The sequence below is a fragment of the Anabas testudineus genome, chromosome 21, assembly GCF_900324465.2.
Source record: "Anabas testudineus chromosome 21, fAnaTes1.2, whole genome shotgun sequence".
In the NCBI taxonomy this organism is placed as follows: Eukaryota; Metazoa; Chordata; class Actinopteri; order Anabantiformes; family Anabantidae; genus Anabas; species Anabas testudineus.
Genome location: NC_046629.1, coordinates 24251635 through 24276745, shown reverse-complemented (window position 1 = coordinate 24276745; position 25111 = coordinate 24251635). Strand labels below are relative to the sequence as shown.

The 25111-nt window shown below is 37.2% G+C and overlaps 1 protein-coding gene across 7 annotated transcripts in view; it reads left to right on the top strand.

The window, feature by feature from the left end:
* Window positions 1-25111, top strand: part of LOC113172885 (partitioning defective 3 homolog B-like) — a 172917-nt gene that overhangs the window by 49481 nt on the left and 98325 nt on the right. For 5 of the 7 annotated variants that reach the window (XM_026375942.1, XM_026375943.1, XM_026375940.1 and 2 more), the window contains exons 6-12: window positions 4116-4189; window positions 12403-12486; window positions 14287-14412; window positions 18698-18956; window positions 19833-19941; window positions 20922-21061; window positions 21174-21302. In XM_026375942.1, coding sequence (XP_026231727.1) covers window positions 4116-4189; window positions 12403-12486; window positions 14287-14412; window positions 18698-18956; window positions 19833-19941; window positions 20922-21061; window positions 21174-21302 — 921 coding nt within the window. The remainder of the gene's footprint in view (window positions 1-4115; window positions 4190-12402; window positions 12487-14286; window positions 14413-18697; window positions 18957-19832; window positions 19942-20921; window positions 21062-21173; window positions 21303-25111) is intronic. The other 2 variants (XM_026375939.1, XM_026375944.1) reach the window with 1 other exon arrangement.

Here is a 25111-nt window from a genome sequence, read left to right as displayed (position 1 = left end):
ATATCTTTGTGAGGCCACTTATTGTCACTAGCCTTAATCTAAACTTGGTTTCACTGTAATATGGTATCTATAATAATCGATATTAGCTTGTTAATTAGCCATGCTATCATGTTTATTTCACCAATGCTAAAAACGATAGAGCCTGTAGTTGGTTGCAAATGTTCATTTTAAGACAGTGCTACCTTAAATTTGGTGACGAACACTACTCCCATGTGAAATCATATTTTCAGAATCAGCTCTTTTGGCAGCTACTCTTTGCAAGCGCATCTTGTTTACTAGATGACCTTTCTCCTCTCCGTTGTGACCGTCTATTTTTAATTTTTTTTGGTACCTGAAAAATTCCCAGAAACCAGAGTTTGTCTACTTTGATAGAGGAAAAAGTGTGGAGGTTCACCTCCTTTGGCTAGCATTCAGAGCTGACTGATTGTTCCCACCACTAGGAGGAGGAGAGGTCATGTCATACTCTACACTACACACAACCTGAGGGAGACTGTTAGAAAATAGCTGATATTGCACAAACAGTTTTAGGAAAAATATTTGTGATTTTGAAAGCGTGTTTTTTTTTTTTTTTTCAAACCGTATCTTGAAACCGGCCAATGCCTAGGCAGGACTGACCTGAATGTCCTCACTCCCAAGTTATAAAATTCAAACTGGTTCTCACAAAGATAGCCAAGCAAGCATACACAAACCAGTACGCATAAAACACACATCTATAAGCAGACACATAAACTGCCTAGTATGCATTGCTATTAATTTATCATACTCACTCTGGGAGTGTTTTCAAGGAACACTTAGCCTGATTGGTTATTCAGTAATTAGTAATATCACTAATAGTTTGCTCTTTTTTATCTGCTTTTAGCAATTATTAGATTGGACTGATAAGACTAAATGCTTGGACCCCATTTATTACAAGAATAGTTATTCAAGGTACGATTATCCATCATTGAGCTAAAATGGAAATTCTGCTTCTCTGTTCTGTTTTGCAGGACCACTAATGCTTAAAAGTATCGATTGAGCTGTCCAAGGTCGGCAGACTAATGTATTAATTTTTTCCAGCAGTTGTCCCCAATATATGTCTAATAAATCTTAGTCATTTGATAAAAAATATTACTTCTCAAATAAAAAAATAATTAAGTCTTTCAAGCAAAATATTTCTATTCAGCTTTTACTTGTTGGGTATGTAAATAATCTGTCTTTATTGGGCTGTTTGCGATATTCATATTTTGATACAGTTATTAATTGCAAAAATAAATCACAGATGACAGCACTGTTAAGTCTTAAAAAAACATACATATTGGTGATTTCCCTTTTTATTAAGGAAAAAAAACAAACAAAGCCATTTCCTTAAAATAACAGCCACGGTTTCCACGCTGTCAGATAGTCAGTGTTCAGATAATGCAAAGTTTTTTTTTGCAAACAAATTAAAATGTAGTTATATTGTCTATGGTATTGTAGGGTACTATGAAAAATGAGACACATTTATGTTTTCAGATTCATTAACTTTTGGTAAATTACCCTTTGATGACTAATTTGTAATTGATATTTTGGACTTTCAAAGAGAGGGGAGAAAGAGATTATTTCTACATGTGGTTATTAAGTGAGACATGCAATATTGCACTGAAGACTTTCCAATTAATGTATTGGTGGTTGCTGTTATGACAAAGAGGTTAGGATAATTAATGTTACCTGTCATCCTTTAGTAATTAAGCTTGCATGACAGCATCTGCAGCTGGGCTGGACTAATTGATTTCTAAACCACTACAGCCTGAACATATGTTTACTGTATCAGGAGTTTATCATTCACTGTTGAGTCTCATGTCATTTTATTTCGTTTCGTCTTATCTGTGATTTGTGATTTTGTATTTTTACTCCACTTTTCTGACTTTTTAGCAGTTGAGATGAGCCTGAACTTTAACTGGTTTTGTTTCTCATTACTCACCTATCTTACTCAGTTTCTCCTTACCCTCTTTTCTCCCTTCTCTTATTCTCTGACAGGTGGTGTAGTTCATATGGTGGTAGGGTGAAAGGTCAAAGGTTAAAGGCCATGCTAAGAGTCCATTAGTGCCTACCACTAACATCAAGTGTTATTGACCTGCATGTGTTATTCTGCATACGTTTACACAAACACGCCTAAGCTCAGATATACACATATATGGACATATGTACACTAAGACATGTGCAGATAAGAACTGAATGGTAAACTGATAATTTTGACAGATATTATGATATGTGGTAATTTTTTATATGTAACACAGCAAAACTCCAATAACGTAGTAATATGTTTTATATTTTCAGAAAGACAAAAGTAGCACTCAATGATATTCTGCCACGTTTGTGCCAGATATAGGCTTCAGCAGTGCATCCAGTGCCTGGGATTAACATTTGGTAGCTACCTAACATTAGCACTCACTATTATTTTATTTTATTTAAAGTGAAGAATTTCTTTCTTTCACCTCCCAAAAGGCAGCAGTATTGATCCATCCACATCAAGCATACATATAGATGTCGGTGCTACTGTAAGCTTTTATTCTGGTGGTAGCATAAAATGAAGAATTCATAAATGTAGACATTACAGATCGAATGGCATATTTGTAGTGCATTTGAACACATGAATTAAAGAAAGACAGTAATAGTGACTGCAATAAACGCAACAAAAACAAAGGAAGGAAATGCCAAAAAGTTTGGTTTGGTGTTTTCATCTTTCTTTTCTTGTAAAGGCTTTAAAATTTACCAGTTTAAAAAAATAAAATAAATAAATAATGAGTGTTGCACGCTTTTCAAGCAACGAGTGTACAGGACACACTAATAGGATATGCCAGTAAGTGGAGATTAAACAATATGCATCATAATCCTCCTTAAAAGTTAATCTGTTAGCTACAGAAAGCTAATCATTTATGAAATTATGAAAGAAAAATACAACAAATTGTATGTATATTGACAGTAGCAGGTAATGTTCTAAGCTGTACATAAAAAAAATTAATTAAAAGTAAAAATGTATGAAAATGCAGTTACATTAACCAAACTGCACAGTCCAAATCCACAGGAAGCAGGAATTATGAAGGGAATACGTATGGGAGCTGCTACCAGTTTGCACTGGTGTAAGTTACTGAACAAAGTCTGCATCAGTCACATACAGCTTAGCACTTATGGGAGGTAACGAGGAACAGCAAGTTCATAGCTTGTGTATCTGGGAGACTGTAGCAAACTTTTTTTGTTGCTAGACTGTATTTTATCCTTCAGCAGGCGCAGCAATACTGCATGGTTTTAATGATTATTAAAATTTGAAAGCCAATACTAACTGGGGGTTAATTTTACCCTGTTTTACCATGTAACGTGTAACCGGTACAGATATACATGATGTAGTGTAGACAAATGTATAGGATGCAGTGAAAGATTGTCGCAAAAGTATTTGTATGTGGTGATACATAAGAGACTGTGTCCCCACAGAGACTATTACATGTTAAGTGTTAGGTGATTTGTTGCTCCTTCACTGTTGGGCATTGCACCTCAGCCCTGTAGAGCTTGCCTCTCTGTGTCTCTAACCTAAACATGCACACACTTTATGCAAGCCCTGTGTCATTGTACAAAGTAACTGTAATTATTCCAGCTCCCTTGGCTCACATTTACACTATCCACATTTTAGTACTCGCTCTCTCTCTCTTTCTCTCAAATGCTGTGTTCGTTATTTATCAAAGCTTGATGACACTGTCTCCTTGTCTGTAAATACATCATCCATACATTGGTTTAACAGCTCTTTTTTAAAATGTACTAATTCATTCTCTGTATGTATTTTTTTGTTTTTGAAATTGCAAATACATGTGCGTGTGAGGTTTACCCCATTTAAAGCCACATTTGAAAAAAGGAAGAGTGCCTAAATTCCTCCACTTAGTCACTCATACACAGCTATTTGTTTATTTTGCTTTTTCTTAGTTAATCCATCCACATGTTCCTTAATATCCACAATATTTCCACTTTTATGCTTATCCTTTCATTAAGTCTTCCAGTTTTTGACAGATTGAATGTGCTGTTGGAGCTTGTTGTTCAGTTCTTTTTTTGTATCCTCTCCAAATGCCAATCACTGACTAACAGTAAAGGTGTCCTCTGTGTGTTCTCAGCAGGCAGCCAGTCCTGCTGTGGAGAGGCCTGCAGGGGTGGACCGAGCCCAAGGCAAACACACTTTCAATGGCAGGTCAGTGTATGTGTGCTGCAACTCTTGTGGGTGGACATGGGAATATATATTTATTTGATATCTAGCTGCAAGTTGATATCCTACTTGAAATCCTACAGCAATATAGGGCTGTGCAAAAAAATTATAAAGATCTATTATGACAAAGCTTTCTCTTGATAGAACTTTAAGAGGTGGTTGATATGACTTCGATAGAACCAATTAGATCCATGTTTTGCTTAGCGCCACGCAAACCAATCATATGGTTGGAGGAGTTACAGCCACTTCAGGTTAGCTTGATGCTTATCGTGCAGACTGTAGTATCAGCGGCAGCAGCACATGCGATAATAGTCGAGGTTCTGCAGCCATGCACGCCAATACGGCAGGAGCAAGGGTGAGAAAAGACTAATGACGTCAGAAAGTGTTAACGGAAATTTGAGCGATGTTACCGAAGAAAACATCCCGGAGGACACAGATGAATGTAACAGACTACTTTATTGCAAAAGATTAAAAAGTATTTCATAAATGTTATGTAGTTGTGGAGACAGATTTTACATGTGCATGTGTGTCTACATTCATGTTTATTGATATTTATGAGTGTGTTTCTGTCCTACTTTGCCTTCATTAAAGCTGTATTCTAATTCAGATCAAGGCTCTTACAGATATAGCTGTAAAGAAGCTCCATCATTAGCCATACTACAAAAGATTGGCAAAACAGGGTCAGGGTCTCACACAAATACACGCGCACACACACACGCACACACAATATAATAAACAGCTACAAACACACATCTATTTTTATTTTGTGTACAAATGCAACTGAACACACATGTATACACTAATGAGTGCTGCTTAATTAAGAGGTGGTGTGCAGAATGCCTTGTTGTGTATGTGTGTGTTCATGCTGATTTCGGCAGCTACTGTGCAGGGTATACGGGGTAATGCTGAAGCATTCAAACACAGCAAGGGCAGACAGTTGCCATGCATGTAGTAAACATATACACACGGACAAAATTGGTGGTACCCTTTTGTTAAAGAAAGAAAAATCCACAAGGTCACTGAAATAACTGAAACTGACAAAAGTAATAAAACAGTAAAAAATTAACTAATGAGTTGTTGTTGAACAGAAGATGGAAAAAAAACAAACTAATGAAACTAGCCTGGAAAAAAATGATGGCACACTTAACGTAATATTTTATTGCACAACCTTGTGACTACTGCAACTGTAACTGCAAGAAAACGATTTCAGTAACACCCTAAGAGACCTCTGCAGCTGTCAATGGGTATTTTGTCCCACTGTGCAAACTGCTTCAGCTGTCTCAGGTTTGAAGGGTGCTTTCTCCAGGCTGCATTTTTCAGCTCGTCCTTCAAATACTCAAATGATTTAGATGAGGACTCATAGAAGGGTGCTTCAGAATAGTCCACGTTTTGTTCTTAGCCATTCTTGGATGTTTTTAGCTGTGTTTTGGATTATTTTCCTGTTGCAGGACCATGAACTGTCACTGAGACACTGGGCCGCACATGTCTTGATAGTCTTTAGATTTCGTTGTAACCTGCAGATTCAAGACACCCTGTGCCAGATGCAGCAAAGCAGCCCCAGAACATACCAGAGTCTCCTCCATGTTTCACTTTAGGGACAGTGTTTTTTTCTCTATATGCTTCATTTTTGCATCTGTGAATATAGAACTGATGTGATGTCTGCCAGAAGCGTTTTGGATTGTCAATATGCATTTTCTCATTTTTTTTTAAAGATTTGCTTTCAACTGTGTAGTTCTCCTTGGTTGTCTACCATTAAGTCCACTTAGGCTCAAACTGTGTCTGGTGGTGCAATCTGACACTGATTTACCTTGACCTTAGAGTTCACTTCTAATCTCTTTGGAAGTTGTTCTGGGCTCTTTGGTTAGCACTCGTATTATCTGTCTCTTCAATTTGTTATCAGTTTTCCTCTGGTGTTTGCATTCAGGGAGGTTGGCTACAGTCCTGTGGACCTTAAACTTCTAAATATTATGTGAAACTGCATTCACAGGAACATCAAGCTGCTTAGAGAACGTCATAGCTTTCACCTTTAACATGTTTGTGTATAATTTATTTTCGTAATCTTCTCAGACAACTCTCTCTTTAGTTTTCTGTGGTCCATGTTCATTGTGGTACACACCATGATACCAAACCACTGCCTTTAAATAGGCAATATAGGTGAAAGAGAGAATATTCATATTAAAATGTAAATATCATTAATAATATTGATAACAACAAATTAATGTGTAACAGTACTTTTTTACATTTTCAGAACCTTTTAACAATAACAATACTATGATAATACTGACTACAAACTGTGATACTTTTGACTACTATAATTGTAATATTAAATGTACATTTTTACATTTACATTCATCTCTAGATAATAAGTCATACTATTGTAAAGGGAAAATGTTACCAGCACCCATAGGGCCTTCATGCAAATCATAAATATGGAGGTTTAATCAGGAAGCATGCTTGTAGTTGAGTAATGCAAAAGGCAGCGGATGGTCAACTGTAAATTGAAAAAGTACCTGCTACCAGCTCTATCTAACAAGACTGATGTCTGTTAATGGACAATATACGGTACTGTGTTAGTCTGTTTTAAAAATCAACAGGTCAGTTGGACGTGCAGTTAAACCACAGTTAATTCATAAATGTTAAAATAAAATATAATGTAGTTAACCTGTAAAGAGGACGTGTGGGGAGAGAGTGTTAGAGGTATGTGGAGAGAATAATGTTGACCTCCGCCTTAGCTGTTTCAGCCTTTCTCCATAGCAACCAGCTGCAGCCACCGAACAGAGACAGAGATTAGATCACTCACACGTACTTATGTGTACAGCACATATTCATTGTGCACTGCATAAAGACACTCTTCATGCAAGGCCTGGGCATTAACTGAATTTTTCTCATCCTTCTATTAAATTATATCATAATAAAATTATGACATGAATTACTGTGATACAGTCCTGTCACCTAAATTAATGATTAGAAGCAAGCTCTGATAAAACTAACTACATGGCAACATTGAAATGAAAGTGAATTAGGAGATATTGTTTGACATTCTCAGTTTTAGAATGACTTGTGGGACTAGTGTGTATAAAACTTACTCCCACCAGTTGAAAGTTTCCATCTTTTATAGTTCTGTGGTTTACCCCCCTTTTGGATGTTGATGATTTGACAGTTCAAATCAGCCTCACTGGCGTTGCATGTACTGAACAAGATAAAGGGATTCATGGTATTTATATTGTATTAGTAGTAACTTAGCCATACCTTTGATAAAATATTCTATTTTGACACATTGGATTTTTGATTTTCATCAGTTGTAAGCTGCAATAATCAACATAAAAAAAAGCTCGAAAAATTCCCTTTACATGTAATATAAAGTGAAACTAAAAGGTGGTGTAGGTGTGTAGTAGTATAGTGGAGTTACTGCAACGTTTAGTAAAACTGCTCAAAACTGCTTAAAACCCTTTTTTTTGTAATTATTTAAGAAACATCCCTCCATATTCATTTCAGTCTGTCAAGAAGTATTTCTGCACATATCTTATCGTGTACACACACAAGCTATATCTACTGTGAGTAATGTAAAAGTGATGTAATGGTTTTTGTGGTCGCTGGGGAAATGAACCATGAAATTGCAAAAAATGCCAAAATGAGAAGAAGTGTAAAGCCATAAATATTGGAACAGTAAAGCATATATTAAACGTGTGTGTGGTGCTATATATTAGTTTCTGCTGGTGTGTATGTTCTTTCCTATATGTGTGTTTGTGTATGTGGATACACCTTTGAGTGTGAAGCTACACCTATAAATACAGTAATGGCTCATGATAATTTTAACCACAGCATGTTCACTGTAAAACTCATTACATCTGAATCAAAATGTCCTTTTTATTCAGGGCAACAGATTTATTTTAAATTGGTTTATTGAAATAGCACTCCCAGCATGTTATATTTCTGTGTGAAATAATGCACTATATTGGTGGTGTTTTAGAAGCTAGGAGGTAAAAAGGTAAATAGATATTGGTAGGATGCAATTCAGCAAGTAAATGTGAAAGGCATATTCTAGAGCAAAATAGTTTTATTCTATAAGGAGCACTGTTGTTGTTGCATAGTGATACTTCTATTGGTTGTCCTTCACGTGTTAATCTTCCATGGGCTGGGTGATATCACCTGAAACCAATATTGTGATAAACTGTCAGATTTATAGAATCTTTATTAGTCTTTCACCCACACAATGGCCATGCTACTAATACTTTATAGTTTGTACTGAAAAAAGTTATTATATATTATTTATATAATATATAAAAGGTATTATTAGTAATTGAACACATTCATTAGTAGATTTATGATATATAGATACACATTTAAAAAGTGAGCAAATAGAGGGAAAAACACAACCAGATAAATAAATGCTGTACAAAAAACAACAGAAATGTTTCAAGGGGACACTAAAAAGTGATGGACACTTGTGGTCATAGGCTTTGCTGATTAATCTGATGAAATTTATCTTTTCAAAGATATAAGGATCAAAGTGTTGGTAATCAAATGGAGATAACTCCTATTAACGTGCCCTATCAAGTTAGGTTAGCTTAGTTATGTCAAGAGTAACACTATAATTTGAGTAGCATGATGCTTGGTGTGATAATAATGTATATTTAGATATTTGGCCATAACAATCTAAAACTCGATACCATCCCTCTATTCCTCCCTATATTCTATGCATTTGAATGCATTTTAAACATAATGTACTATCCACCTTACTCATTATTCCATCAAAAACCTACCATTCATAATCTTTTGTTTTTCTTTATTTTCTTTTATTTCTTGTTTGAATATGTTTATTTTTGTCTTGGCATACATTAACCTTTAGCAGCATTGTGCATTTTTGCTGGTTTGCCTTCCCTTTGCTCTCCATCTCTCGGCTCCCGCCACTTTGAAGACCAGCTTAGAGATAAAAAGAGAAAGAGAAATAATAAATAAGAAGAAGGATAAGAGGGTGAAAAGCAGTGAGAGGAAGAGAGTGGTTTGGTAATGCACATCCTCCTTTTTATTATTTCTCTTCTGTATTTCTGTCTTTCATTGTGAGGATCAGTGAAGTGGCAGGTGGATAAAGAGAACACCTGCTCTCTTCATCTCTCTCTGCTTCTCTCTTTCTCCCTCTCCCCTCTCTCGCTGTGTGCACGGCCCTTTCTCTATGTCTCTTGTTCTGTCTCATCATGCTCTCTCTCTCTCTTTTCTCATGTCTCACCCATTTTGTCTTTCCCTCACCCCCACTTCATTTTTTTGCATTGATGCAGCCTGCCAAATGTGTCACACACACACACACACACACACACACACAAAGAATGCAAATGGATCTCAAGTGCTTGTGTGTATGTGTGTGTTCTAGTGGGAGTGTTAGAGATCAGAGGCACAGCAGCAGGAAGGGATAGAGGGAGGGGTGGATGTTATTTTTCCTCTCATATTAATTCTATTCATTACCCTGTCTAATTAATTCAGTGCCTCCTCCTCCCTTCATTTGACTATATCTTGCTTCCAGAGCTCCTTTGCTTCCTACCTTCCTTTTCCCCTGACTGTTTTTTTTTTTCTATTTGTGGTTTATTACCCCTTTTCTTCTGCCATTTTTTTGAGGTCTGTCCCTCAAATTACCAGGTGAAACATCTCAATATCATCTTCATGGACTTGCAGAAAAATTTGTGAAATAGAGTGCTGCATCTTGTGTAGCACTCAATATTACACTTACAACATCAAATGTGCTAGTACATTTAATAGGAAATGTAATGTAAATTATAACTTTTTTTTATTAAATAATTGTATGTTCTGCAAGTCCTGAAAGACTAATTGCATTACCATCAGCCTCAGCTACACCTTGTGTTTTGTGCTAGGTATGTGCTAAAATAAACCAAGATTGTTCAGAACTATGTTCAGCAACATTAAGAGCAAACAGTGCTGTGACATTTGGACCTGAATTTGTCTTCTCCTCACATTGAAAGGCATATGCAGATCCTTACCCATCACACAACACTATCCCAAACTCATTCTGCAGAACAACAAGGAATAAGGAGTCTTGCAACATATGGTATGGTCCCCACAGAACCCCCTTTTTTTTAAACACAATCAAATCAGTCTGGGATTACATGATGAGTCGAAAGACCCTGAGACAGCCAAAATCCACACAAGAACTGAGGCAAGTTCTACAAAATGCTTGGAACAACCTGCCTGCCAAGTAAAAACAAAACAAAACAAACACGTTAAACTGTGTTCAAGCAGTCATTTGGGATAGATACTGTTTTAAAGTCAAAGAGTGGTCATGCCAAATATTGATTTGAATAAGGTATTTTCTGTTAACTACACTAAAGTTAATTTATAAATAAAAATGCTAATTACATTAGTTCTGTGTAATATGCTGTAATATGCTGCTGTATATTTTATGTATTCTATCCTTCCATCCATCCATCTATCCATTATGTTTGAAAGTGAAGCGAACAAAGGGTATGAGGCATTCCCCAACCAAATGGAACATGTAATCCCTCCCTATGCTTCTTCCCCATGGTCTCTTCCACGGGAAAGCATCCATGAAGCATCCTTATCAGATCCACGAACCAGCCGAACCGTTTCCTTTCAAAGCAAAAGAGCATGGATTTTACTCAATTCACAACACTGCTTGGCGTCTGAGCTCTTCATCTCATCATTTATCATAAACTCAACCAACCTGTTAGCAAAACTTATTTTAGCCCTCTTTGTTTGTGGTTTTCAGGTCATTACTCAAAACTTGTGATCAGTGTGAGAGTTCATAGATTGGCCAAAACATTGACTTTGTCTGCAGACTCTAGTTTCTCTTCACCACTGTGGTTCATTATGGTGCTTGCATTGCTGTGCCTATTTCATCACCAATCACAATTCTTTTTTTTTTGCCACTTCTTCATTTATTTTCACTTTCCCTCTTCCATCCTTCTCCCTCTGTCTTTGAGGTGTTCTCCCTTCCTCTCTTTTGCTATTGCTTGTTTGCTATTATCTGGATATACTCACATTTTCTGAGTGGCAGTGAGGCAGCATCAGCTGTATGTGAGGAAGAGAGAGAGAGACACACAGACAAAGAGAGAAGGAGAACTTGGTTTTGCACTTTGTGTCTCTCTCCTTTTGCCACCCATCGTTATGCTCTCTCTGGAGTTTGTCAGCATCTGTACTGCTATCGGTTCTTTGAGATTTAGGGATGGATGAATGGTCTACAGAGAGGGAGGGGAGTCTAAATGAGCACACAGAGTTAGGGATGTAGGAGGGTAGAAATAAAGAGCACACAACTATGTACAGACAAACTGACTTAGAGAACACACACACAGGGACCAGAGAGAAGGTCAGGAGAGGATTAATGGCTGTGCTCTCATAGATAAACTAATCAAACAAACAAAGACACACATTATAATACAGACAGAATGTAAAGCAGATACACACTTGAATAAGCCAGACTAGAAAGACATTGGGAGACTCAGAGAGATGAATAAACCCATGGGGATGGATGACACAAAAAGTTTTGGCAAACACACTCATGGAGCAGCCTGTAGTTTTATTGACTTTGAATAATGGCAACACTCCCTTCTCGAAAGGCTGGGTTCACAGACACAGATCAACTCCTGGACAAAACTGTGTTTTTACAACACTGAATGCATCCTTGGAAAATCATGTGACTGTCTGGGACAACTGATTTTCAAAGGTAGACAGTCGCTCAGGACACTCTGTCAAGTCTGTTTTTATCCTGATGTGTGTGCTTTACGTGTTTGTATTTGTGTGCCATCACACAATTGTGTGTAAGATCTTTCCTAAAATTCTCTTACAGTACTTTTCTCTGTGTCTTAATTGAGTGCCTTTTTTGTATGTGTGCCGATTTGTCTCTACAAAGTTTTATATTCTGTGCAGTCTAACAAAGCATTAAGATGGCACAAGCATGTTGTTATTGTGGGTTTTTCTGATAACATTAGCTCGTGTCACAGATTAGCAAAAAATCAGCATACTTTGCTTAAGTAAACAGAACAGTCTTTTTGGAGTATACAGTAGTCTTCTTTTATATCATTTTATATTCACTGCACTTTCTAGTAATGTGCAACAAAGACAAATCTCATGTGAAGATCTACCATTATACCATTTTACTGTTGTAATATTTCATACAGTGTCTTGTTTGTCTCTCACTGATTTGATTTTTGTGGTCTTTGTGTGTATTGCAGCCTGACTAGAACAGTGGAAATCCTGGGAGAGGACAGTCCCTTGGGAATCCATGTGGTCCCCTACTGCTCATCACTCAGTGGACGGTAAGTTGTGTGCCAAGCAGACATGTGCATTCTAACATGCTAACTTGGGATGAATCCACTGTACCGATGTTCTTTTAGGAACATCACTCAATACTGGATGCATGTATTGTATCATTTCACCCCTAATGCATACAAACGAAAATAATATCTATTTATAAAAGGGTGTAATTCAATTTACCCATTTCTAGAGTTACAGTACTTTGTTTTTTTAGGCTTTTTTAGCTAAGTTGTTTGTCAAAACATTTGTCTTGGATAATTATAGTCTGGAGAATTCTGGTCTAAAGTGGCCTTTATGGAAGACTTGCAGCCAGAAAGTCTTATATGGGGAAAAAGCCAAGCTACGTACCTAAACTACACCAAAGACCTGCACCAAAAACAAGAAGTGATGGAAAATTGGAGCAGGTTTGCTGGACTGATAAGACAACATTTGAAATATTTGGCTCTGACAGATGGCAGTTTCTGTATCGAAGAGCTGGATTACAATGACTGTCTGCAGGTAACAGTAGTGTTTAGTGAAAGTCCCTCATAGGTTTGGTTCTAAATTTCTGCAAAGTTGAAAAATTAGTTATCTCCTCAATGCTGTGAGGTACAGGCAGTTCCTTATTCATCACCCAATACCATCTGATGGGTCCCAAACTCATTCTGCAAAACAAGGGGTCTTGCAACAGATGGTACGGTCCCCACTGGGCTCTCAACTCAACAGCATGGAGTCAATCTGGGATTACATGAAGAGACAGAAGCAGCTGAGACAGTCTAAATCCACAGAACCATGGCAAGTTCCTCAAGATGCTTTGAACAGCCTACCTGCCAAGAAGTGCATGCAAGTGTACATAGGAGAACTGGAGTAAAGTGGTTGCACTAAATATGACATTGATTTGATCCCTTCTCTGTCTGTTTGCTGCACGTTGTGTGAAGTTTTAACTATTGGCACTCTTTTTGAAAATCCGTACATTTGCACAATACATTTCTTTTACCAACCTCATCCACACATGCACAGACAATGGCAAAAAGAAGAAAAGAAAGAAAAAAGCATGGCTATGCCCCATGGCCCCTACTAAACCTTTTATTTGGGTGAGTGACAGTCAGTGGATTGGGGATTTCCTAAAGAAAAGCAGGATGAATTTTTATGGCTGTTCTCATGACTCACCTGACCCTACCAGGGTCCCCCCCTCTCCTCTTTTCCCTCTCTTTCACTTTGTTTCTGTGTCCTCCATCCTTTTTCCTGAACACTTTGTCTATCGCCTTCCACCATTTCCAACATCTTTCACCTCTTAACCTATTTTCATCCTTTTTTTAGCTGAAGTCTTTTGTGTGTTATTGTCATCATATCTACTTTGTTAAGCTGTGTTTTATTGAGGAAATGGTGGAAGCCATAGATTAAGGGGACTGGAAGTGCCTTTCAGTCTATCCTACCACCTTACTGTCTGTGTGTAAACCTGTCTAATTATTAGCTGTGTAATATTTTTATCTGTGTGTATTGGTTCTTGTCCGTCACATCTGTGTTACTCTACTTCTCAGTCTTGTCATCTGCTAATCAAATTGTGACCACTATGCTTCCATTCTGGCTTTTATCATTTAATGGTGAATCTTATAAGCACAAATAGAAATTCACAGCAGCATCGACGTGCAGTTGAGGATGTGTCTTACATACAGTACCTGTGTCTAAGTAAACCATATGGACCCCCCCTTAGAATGTGTGTGCTTATGTATGTTTAAATGTGTACAAGGATAAAAAAAAAACTGTAGAAGTGGAATTCAGTATGTAACCTCCTTTGCTTTCCTTGCTGCATCTGATGTCAGGTCTCTAGGTCTGTACATTCGTGGAGTGGAGGAGGAGAGTCGCTCAAGGAAGGAGGGCTTGTTTGAAGAGGATGAGTGTATCGTCAAAATCAACAACACCGACCTCATGGACAAGACATTTAGCCAGTGAGTGCAACACTGTTTGGTCTTGGCCTCGGGCCTTGGAGGTCATAAAATGTCTCTCAGATGAGTTCAGTAGCAAAAGAAAATATCTTAAGGATGTCAGTATGGCTATCTACACAATACTGTATTTATACAATAATGGTAGTACAGTACACAATAGTAGTAGTACAATATACATAGTACTGGGATTTTGGTTTTCTGGTAAAATAAAGATATAGTTGCAATCAAAATTACAGTTACAATTTCAAAACCTGTATTTGTAAGGGTTACACAGTCAAGATTTATAGATATATGGATGTGGTATTTTTACAGATTACATTTATATGAGCTTAATGACATTATTAAACTGAGAAGAAAATGTTTAGAATCTTTCTATATTTATTTTTTTGGTAATAGAGCAACAAGCACATGTTCTGATTATTTGACCTATATATCTAATATTGCTGGTTTTTAATAACATACTCATATGAAAGGCTACCAAAGTGAAGCAAAGCACAGCTAAGCTTTAGACCCCTTATATTCCTGCAGGAGGCTTGAAGGAGGACCCAGTGAAGATGGAACTAAAGCATTAATCCAGCTAATAAAATTAAAACTATATAAGAAAGAACTTCATGCTCAGAAACTGTTACACACACCAATATGTCTATTGAAAGTAGGACTGTCCTAAATACCACTTCTTGTGGTATGGAGCTTCTGGATATTCTTTGAGTATTGTGTGCTGCTGCTGTACCATTTTATTTATTATAGTTTATTTAGCTTTTTATATGGCCATTTATTTACTTTTATTCAAAGTGATGGTGTATTGAAAGGTGCATGATCAATTTCCTTTCAATACAATAAACCAAATAAATCATAACCAAATTGCAAACTCACTAAGCCTGAGGCTTGCACTATTGTGTACACTATTCATGTTCCCTGGTAAAAGTGAACTTCTCTCCTTGTTTACAGTTCCATGTAGCAGCCTTAGAAAAAATATACTTTGAGAGGGTTTAAAGGGCCATAAAACACCTATATGCAAAGACAGTGTTAAGCGCAGGCTACCCTAAAGTGCTCCATTTCCCTTCATGCTAGTTGTGCCACTTTGCTAGGCGTGTTTCAAATGGCATATTTGGCACTCAGTTTTTTCATGGTAGAAAATCTTTCCACATGCACTGTGGTGGGTAAGAGAAATGTTAGGTTGTGTTTATGTTATATTTCTAGCTTCCAATAGTACAAAACAGTTAAATTATTGCTAATATAACAATATTATATAAATCTAACATTTTGAAATCCTTAACAAACAAGATTTCAAAATATCTAAACATTTGAGTGCAGTCATATTTAAAGGGTCAGTCAACCAGCACTATGTGAAGCCACACAGTTTTTTTTTGCTCCATTTTGATGTATCTCTGAGATTATAGCCTTTGCCCCAAAACAATTGAAGTGAATTGACAGGTTAAAAGAACAGCAAAACAAGCCTGTGTGTACTGACACAGGTCACATGTGAGCTTTAATTATGTTGACCATTAAATCATTGATTATTGCTGCAGGTGTGTCACCTGCTGTGATTCGTAAACATTAGAAAGTAAAAACACGGTCCAAGTCTAAACATTTTATGTTGGCAACCTTTTTAGGTTAGGTCTTGCCAGTTTATTTTGTCATCTTTGCTTCTTTGTGTCATGTTTCTCTTTCCATTGTCAGAGGGCTTATATCGTATTGCCATCACAAAGAGAAAGACAAAGACACTTGGCAGATGTTTCAAAGACATTGCTTTGAAATTCTTCTACATGTATGTGTGTGTCTGCTAGATGTAGCCTTCGTGTGTTTGGGTATTTAATTTCAATCCTATGAAGAAAAAAAAGTGTTTGTTGTGACCAGATGTTGCGTAGTAGAGTTTCTGTACTGTTACATTGAAAGACCTAAAACAAAGTACATTAACATGAGAGAATTTGGGGATGTAACACGATTACAGAGCATTAAAATGACAAAAGACACCTGTACAAACGATTGCCATAGATTACATTGACTGATGTGGATGTTATAATGATTTCAACACATTACAGTGTCGTTGTAGTCTACACAATAGTCCTTGTCCAGTGTTTAGTGTGGTAATAAGATTATATGTGAGGTATTTTATGCTGTACTGTAGATAGGTAAAGGGATTATCACCAGTGGGGTTCGCAGCTATTGTTCAATAAGAGGTGTATGTTCTCAACACAATTCTCACATATGCGCACACACATACACGCTCATAGATAGTGTGAAATTATTTTAACCTGTAGGCATTTAATTTAAAACGTAACTGCAAGAATACTGTATGGATAAATTCACTAACAAGAAACTACATGAAAAATGTTTTACTTGGATTAGATATACAGTACCTAGCCCAAGTTATTGGGCTATACACTGTCAGTGTTATACTATAATACAGTGTAACACTGACAGGTTTGACTATGATCTTATGCAGCTGGACACACACACTCACCCTAGTATTGTTCTGTTATGGCAGGTGTATTTAAATATGTGTCTTGGTCCAGTGAATAACGTATAAGTAGGCCACTGAAAGTACACTGATCCGTCTAAGTGCTGTGTCCACACACACACACAGACACACACACACACACACACACACACACACAGAGAATCCTGTTTGAATACAATATCTTTTTTTTTTTTTTTGCACAATTTTGTCTGCAGAAGTTGTCTAATCAGGAACAATAATGATATCATCTGCGCACAGTGGCCCCAATGCACACTTCAATATAGATTTCACATCTACTATGAGTGTACTCTATTGTGGTCCTAATACAATGAAAATCACTTCAATTGTTATTGAGAAAGGTGTGACACAAGCGTTTGCTTAGAGTGGCCTAATGTGTAACCGTTTCAATATGCAAATCCTATCTGCGAAAAATGAAGAAGACATGACCACTCATCCCCAAACACACACACCAGCACACACACAAAGTATTCCCTGAAGGCTGGTACTTGTGTGCGGTAGATATTTTCATGCTTTACATACACCAATAGCTCACTCAAAAGGAATTACTACATGCATAATAAGTAGAAGATGCAATGACAATTAAATTGGTCATAAATGGAAAATACTTTATAGTAGAATAGTAGTATACGTGGTTGATGGTTAAAATAGTTTAGATTTTCTTTGATTAAGTAACTGGTTTAGATGAATACTTTACTGATCCCCTTGGGATAATGGAAGCTTTCTCACAATGTCATTTTATCATTGCATATATATTTGTAAGTTGTCTTATATTAATGTTAAGTTTGAGAGTTTTTCGAGAGGTGTTAGTGGACATGTCATCTATTAAAACTGGTTTACTTTGAACTTGTTTTTTTATACATACGTTCTAAAAATAGAAACATTATGATTGTTATACATGTACTAATAATCTAGGCGGGAAACAATAGGAGTATAATTCAATTGAAACTAAATAAACCGGATTTTCTCTGTTGCTTCTCTGAGGTGAATGATGGTGGGTTCCAATCTCTCCTGACACGATGGTCCCACTAACTTAATTAGCATAATCTAATATAAGATAATTATCTATAAATGTTGTTTTTTCATAGATCATTAGAATATAATGGCCTACTGTACAGGTGTCACAGTTCTGCATTGAGCTCAATGAAGATGAAACAACAACAGACACAGTGAGCCACCAGATGTACTGTAACCACTGATAACTGAAAAAAACATAGAAATATACAGATTGAAACACAAAACAGATACAACATAATGCAGTTTTAAAAAAATGAAGAACTACAGTTACTGCAATTCATCAGAAATAACCAGTGTTTAATTTCTCTTGATATTTGAGTTAATTTCTGAAAGATCATCAGCATCATTGCATGTTTTGATTAACATTAACTGCTTAACATTCACAGGTACTCATGTCTCATATCACTGTGAATTTAAAGTGCAATTATATATTATCATATCTACTATTAAGCACATTTAAGCTGTTTTGAACAGTGTCACTTAAAATTAGTTTATAATATGATTAAATATGAGCCTCAAATATGTTATAGACCATTACAGTTGTTGTCTTAATCATTAGTAATTATCTGGAAATCATAATTTGTCAGTGTAATCTCATTTATATCATCTATCTTTTATTATTAGTTTGCTCCTGACTGAGTTATATGTCCTCAGATTAATAGCTACACTCTCTATGTAACTGTGATTAATGGTGTAATTAGTTTTAATGTTAAGTGTATATATACAGTACAGATGCTTTACTTAAACTCTATCAACCTGTTCAACCATCTCCATCTCTATTTTTGTCTCCAGAGCTCAGGAAGTGTTTCGCCAGGCAATGCGTTCCCCAGTTGTCTGCTTGGAAGTAGTTCCTTCCTCCAACAGAGAACGTTATGAGAAGAGTCTGATTGGTCAGCTGTTGAACAACAGTGCCGGTCCTGATAACAGCCCACGTAGCACCAAGTGCAAAGAACCACCCCCACCCGTCAAAGCCAAACCTGTGTTTAAGCCCTTTGAGAATCCGACCACACGACTCGCAGAGGAAGCTGCCACTCTGGAAGCTGCTGGCAGTGTAAGTTGCTCTGCTCCAAGAAAACAAGTAACAGTTACAGGACACAATTACTTGAACCTAACCAATGCTATATGCTAAAACACCCCACACATCCTGTTTTTTTATTTTGTGGTTTATTTAGTGCCTTGAGTCCTGTTAGATGTTTACTTGCTACAGTCCCACATTATTTTTACTTACTTCCTGCTTCTTTGCTACACTTATAAAGTCTTCTTATTCTTCTTATTCAAGCACGTAATTGTATCACCAACATTGCCATGGTGACGTGGCTGACATTTGCTAAACAGCTGGCATAGAGGCAACAGTTACTTAGCAACAGCTGATTACCATCTTATTTTCCTTTTTTTAAATAAAGTGATTTTCTGTGATTTTGTATTGAACATGTAGAAACATTTGGCAGGGCTCTACATCATTTGTCTGTTTCTGCTGCATTCTGTTAAGTTTGAAATAGTACAACAGCTTCATGTGATTCTGGCTTTTCACTTTTAATAAAGTGTGTTTGGATCCATTTCAGACACACTCAGTTTCTCAATTTAATATTCATACATTCTTTATCATCGCTCTCCACACAATACACATAATGACAAAGGAAAAACGTGTTTTAGAAAGTTCTGAAAACAGCAGAAAAAAAACAAACAATCAAGAATACTTGAGTCTACATTCACCATTGTTCATTTCAATAAGCAATGATCAATGAGTGGAAGACACTGACAATGACTCAGAGATTGTCACCTCTATGTAACAGGCTGTTAGTCTTTTACAAATATCACGTCCCTTTTTTAGTGTCTTACAGTGTCAATGAAATAGCTCAATACTCAGCTTTGATGCTTTTCTCTCTCTGTTGTCGTCTTTTATTTTATGCATTTTGTCTCAACCTAGACCCTCAAGGGGAGGAGTGAAAGTCCGCTCCTCAAGAAAGGTCCTGCCTTGGCCAGCTTGGTGACCAACAAGAGAGTAGGACGAAGATTAAGAATAGACCTAAAAAAAGGTGAGGGACGTCTGACTCTAAATGTATACTCAACATTATTCTTGAATGATACTGGCATTATTTGCATCTGAAATATTTCAGAATATTTTCTACTGCCTCGTGAGCTCACTCTTTAGTTTTCAACACTTATATGTTCATTGAATTATCTTCAAACAAAACACACCCTGGCATAATATTAACCCCTTGATTTCTGGTCCTTTTCTGAGTGGACTGTATATTATTGACACGCTTTAATTCTCCTCCTGTCGCCCAACACGTGCTGATTTCTCTAAATCTTCCTTTCTGTTCTCTGGCTGACTCTTCTTCCTCTTGCCCTTCCTCTCTCCATCTTCCTGATTCCCCCTCTTCAGGGTCTATTAAGTCTTTATTGATCTGTCCATTTTTGCTGATATGAATTCATACTGGACCAAACTGCTGACTTGGCTCTGCTAAAGAGACCAGACTAAATGAGGTCTATAAAACACACAACCAGCCTCTCAGTCTGTGTGTAGTCATTTTTGTGCACGCATGCATGTTTATAAGCACATTCCTACTCATTTGTGTGTGTGTGTGTGTGTGTGTATTGCACAAGTGCTTTACTGATTACTATTTTAATCTTCATCACATCCCTTTCCAGGACATTCACTCTGTGTTTCTACTTTGTTACACTCATTCCTCTTTTGCCTTTTCCTCATCTCTTTCTCATTTTGTTTTTCTTCTCTCTGCCCTCCATCTGAACCCATTTGAAAACCTTCACACCTGCAGATACTGTACCAACAGCTATAGCTAAAGGGTTTAAAGTGACACACTCTCGCACTGTGTAGTAAGGAGCTAAGTCAGGAACATGGTGTTGAAGTTCTCTCAGCTCAGGATTGTTTTTATACTCAGTTTATTCTCAGTAAACAGCTGTAGAGAGGTTTTATGTAGTACTCTTACTTTTGCTTGTTTGTACTGTACCTCACCTGTTGGCTTTCTTTGTTTGCATGTGTGTGTGTGTTTAGGTCCAGAAGGTCTTGGTTTTACTGTGGTAACCAGAGATTCATCAATCCACGGTCCTGGTCCTATTCTAGTCAAAAACATTCTACCGCGTGGCGCTGCTGTCAAAGATGGGCGCCTGCAGTCTGGAGACCGCATACTGGAGGTACAGGACTTTGTTATTGGACTCACAAAATCACTCAAAGAACAACATGTACTTAAATGATCACTCTAAACCAGCACTGTGCTTGTTGTGTTGTTGATGTGTTTGTTTATAGGTAAACGGTGTGGATATAACAGGGGTGGGCCAAGAGGAGTTGGTGTGTATGCTACGCAGCACGCGACAGGGAGAGAGTGTGTGTCTTGTGATTCTACGGCAGGAAGACATGTTTTTGCCAAGAGAGATGGTAAGAACCAATTAAAATGCTGGATTGTCAGCCAGTGAAAGCTGTTATTTCAGTTGATTGGTGTTCACTTAAAAGAAGATGTACTTCACTGGCCAGTATCATCCCATCTTTAACTTGACCCAGTAATTATATCATACAGTGTTTTGATTGATGACATGAGACCACTGTAAAGCTTCATATTCAGATTATCGATGGACATATTTTGTGCCTTGTTAGAATGCGTCTGCTGCTTTTCAGCTGTGCTTTAATTAATAAACATATCTCTTATTCATCCTTGTTCTATCTTCCCATTCTTTTTCATGACTTTACCTGATCATCTGCTGAACATACCCTGATGATAATTAAATCCTTCCTTTGTTTTCTGACCGTAGGTGACCATTTTTTGTAGATGACTCATTACCTTCTGTCTGTTCCTACATGCTCTTTACACAATAACTCATTTTCCTTGCTATATTTTCTTCTTTCACTGAACAGCACTCTACATCTGTAGCACTTCAACTTCATCTACACAGAGGAGAAAAACAACTTTCTTACAAATTCATACACCAACCATTTGTCATTTGTCGAAATTTACTTTATTGTCTCTCTCCACCCTTCACTCAGGTCTCAGGTTAACTTTTTCCAGCTCTCACTTTGTCTTGTTCTCCTTTTTATGTTACCCTTTGTATCTTTTTCCGCTCCAATCGACTGATGTTTCCTCAATGGCTGCCGGGAAGTCCCACACACAGACATGTGCATATAACCCTGAGCCCCATAGGAAATTCTGTTTCTAAAGTCAGGAAATAGAGCAATGTGCTGGAGTGTGCACATGTGTTAACATTTACCATCATTTATGAGTGTTGTATCTAGTATCTAGTCCACCGATTCTTTTTGTGCGCATGTCTGAACTCCATGGCAGTCCTCTTGGTGTTATGATCACAGATGCCTTTCTGAGTGAGTGTCATTAAAAAAAAAAAAACTTGTAAGGTTAGATTTGACCCAGCTTGTATTGTATTTAATTATTGCATGTGATCTTTAATTAATTGAATTAGTTTATTTGCTCAGGTTTAGATATTGAGGTTTAAGGCGTTATTTCAGAAGGACTGGTTTTGCCTTTTCCTTACTGCACTGGAAGCAGTAGCGATGCTGCTGGTATGGAGGTGTTTGGATTTCCCAATGCACTCTTTAAATGTGAGAAATAGAGTTTCTGCTGTTGCTTATTTAAATGAATAAAAATGAAGCCTGTATCTGGGGAAAGTATGCCTGCTGTGGTGGAAAAGCAGACTGATCCATTTCTCTTCATTTCCAAGAGGTGGAAATGAAGAGAAATGCTTCGACTGACTCTTGATTATAGTTTAGTTTGAGAGGTAATTAATTACATGGGTGAGCAGCAGGTTCTCGTTGGTGAGCTAAGCTCAGTTTGAATACATAAGTATGTAGATGGTAAGTGTGGGTGTATGCATCAGTTTGAAACGAGGATGTTGGACTGTCACACGAAATACAGAACAAGGAATCCACTTTGGTTTGATGGAATTGTAGTTTTTCTATAGCTGTGAACATGCATGAGCATGTAAAAGGATGTGTATGTGAGATGGGACATGTAACTGATATTTAGTGGCAACAGTTTGGATCAAATGAAATCACACATACACTTACAGTATGTTGCTCTTGTGAGTGAGATGAACAACAACAGCAGCAGACTGACCATTCAAATGCTTCCAAACGGCAACAGTAGTGCACACAGAATTGAATTTTACTTCATATTTGCGCATAAGCCAAGCCGTTTTATTATGATTCACTCACTGGCATGTTGTCCAGGTTTTGCCATGTAATTAGTTTTTTTATAAACAGCACCAACTTAAACCTTCGCACATCTACCAGTCTTGTTGTAGGTCTTAGCTGCTGTCGAGGGTAGCTGTGTGCAGAACAGTCCCAGATCTTATAATCAAGCCTTTGTTAAATTGACTCAATTAACTCAAATATTGAACCAAAATCAAAACAGAAACTTTTGAATCAAATTCATGGTTTTCCTTATGAATAAAAATATTCTTTTTTTAATTTTGTGACTTCTTAGTTATTTTTCTTCCATTTTTGACAGTTTATGCTGAGGATGTTAAAAACATTGCACATTTCTCATGATTTGGTAAAAACCAGAGAGAATGTTTGTTTTTTCTGCTCATAATGCAGCGAAGCAGATGGGAATGTTGTAATTTGTAAAACGTTTGTCGTTTTATACCAAACCTCAGGTACAGTTCCAACATAACCATCTTTTTACGGACTTTAACCAGTGATGTGGCTTCAGTTAACGCAAAGTTGCAATTTTTTTTTCCTATTTATTTGATATGAAGGGTTATGCCAGGTTGTTTGTGTTTACAGGGAGGAAACAGAAGAAGGATGATGATGAAATGATGGAAGGATCTTGTCTATCTTCTCCTCCCCCTCTTCCGTTGTCTCATTTTAGCCCACCATCTGGTGTTGTCTACTAATGTGTGTGCTCACTGTAGAACAAAGGCATTACACCACCTCTACATACACAAACATACACACACTTACTCAAAGTCACTTTCTGTGACATGGAATCATATTTATACACATTACACAATATAACAACTATACATATGCCTCCTGAGCTGGCTAGTGCCTTGAAACTAATGTTTCAAATAAAGATGTTCTTTTGTACTTCCAGACATTTCACACCTCTCACTCTCTTTAATTGTTCTTGCATGTCATTGACAACTCTCTTCAATCTAAGATACGAGGATTATATATCATATAAATAAGTTAAAATCCAGTAAATGTGTTTTGTGTATGTAGAGGAGCTAAACCCGTAGGTTCAGTAAACTACTTACAAATTCTTTGAGGCACACTTATATTATAGATCTTCATATCATTATTATCATTATCATTAGTCCATTCTTACTGTGTCCATCAGAGGCATTGGGTTCCCACATCACACATTTGCAAGTTGCATGTTTGTCTATCCACAGAAATCATTCAGCACAGTGAAAGTGAGACATCCAAGTAAAATAACAATACTTTAATAGAGTGAGGTTTCATGTCAGAAAACCATGACTTATGTTTTAGTATGTACCAGTGGCATTAATGGGGTTTGGTGGGATCTTTTGTGTTTATATTCTTTACCATCTACCTCACTGTAAACACAGAAGCATATCAAATGAAACATTTTAGTTAGGGAATAGATGAGTATAAGAACGCAAACTAGACACACTTTTCCTGCTAATTGAACAATGATTCCATCAGGCTATTTGTGTAAAGCTACTTTCAGAATCCAACATATGATGAGCTGAAATACGTTCCTCTGTCAGTCCGTTAAATTTATTTTCCTCTTTTTTTCCCGTTTTTTTCCACAACAGGAAACATTTTCCTTACTACCAGATGCTCCTCTCGCACACACTGACATATTAAATCAGTGAACAGTTGGCAGCTGGTGACGGAGCACATTCAAAACAAAACAACTTTATTGAACAGTTTCTTCATTCTGATTTTTCCCCATCCATCACCACTGCAGCCACTGTGTGTGCGTCTGTGCTCCTTTTTTGCAGTCTGTTGTCTGTGCGTGCGCACACGTGTGTGTCATTGTGTGTGTGTGTGTGTGTGTGTGTGTGAGAGAAATCTCACTGATATCGTCACCAATGTGACCTCACAGAATCACTACAGTAGATCCCCCATCTGTTACACCCTCAGAGACCTCTGTATCCACATGCACATACACACACACACACACATACACACACTCCTTGGCAGCTTGGCGTCTCTGCAGGAGCTGCCATCTTCCCAGTGGAGAGCAGCCGAGAAGGGTATCATGTCTC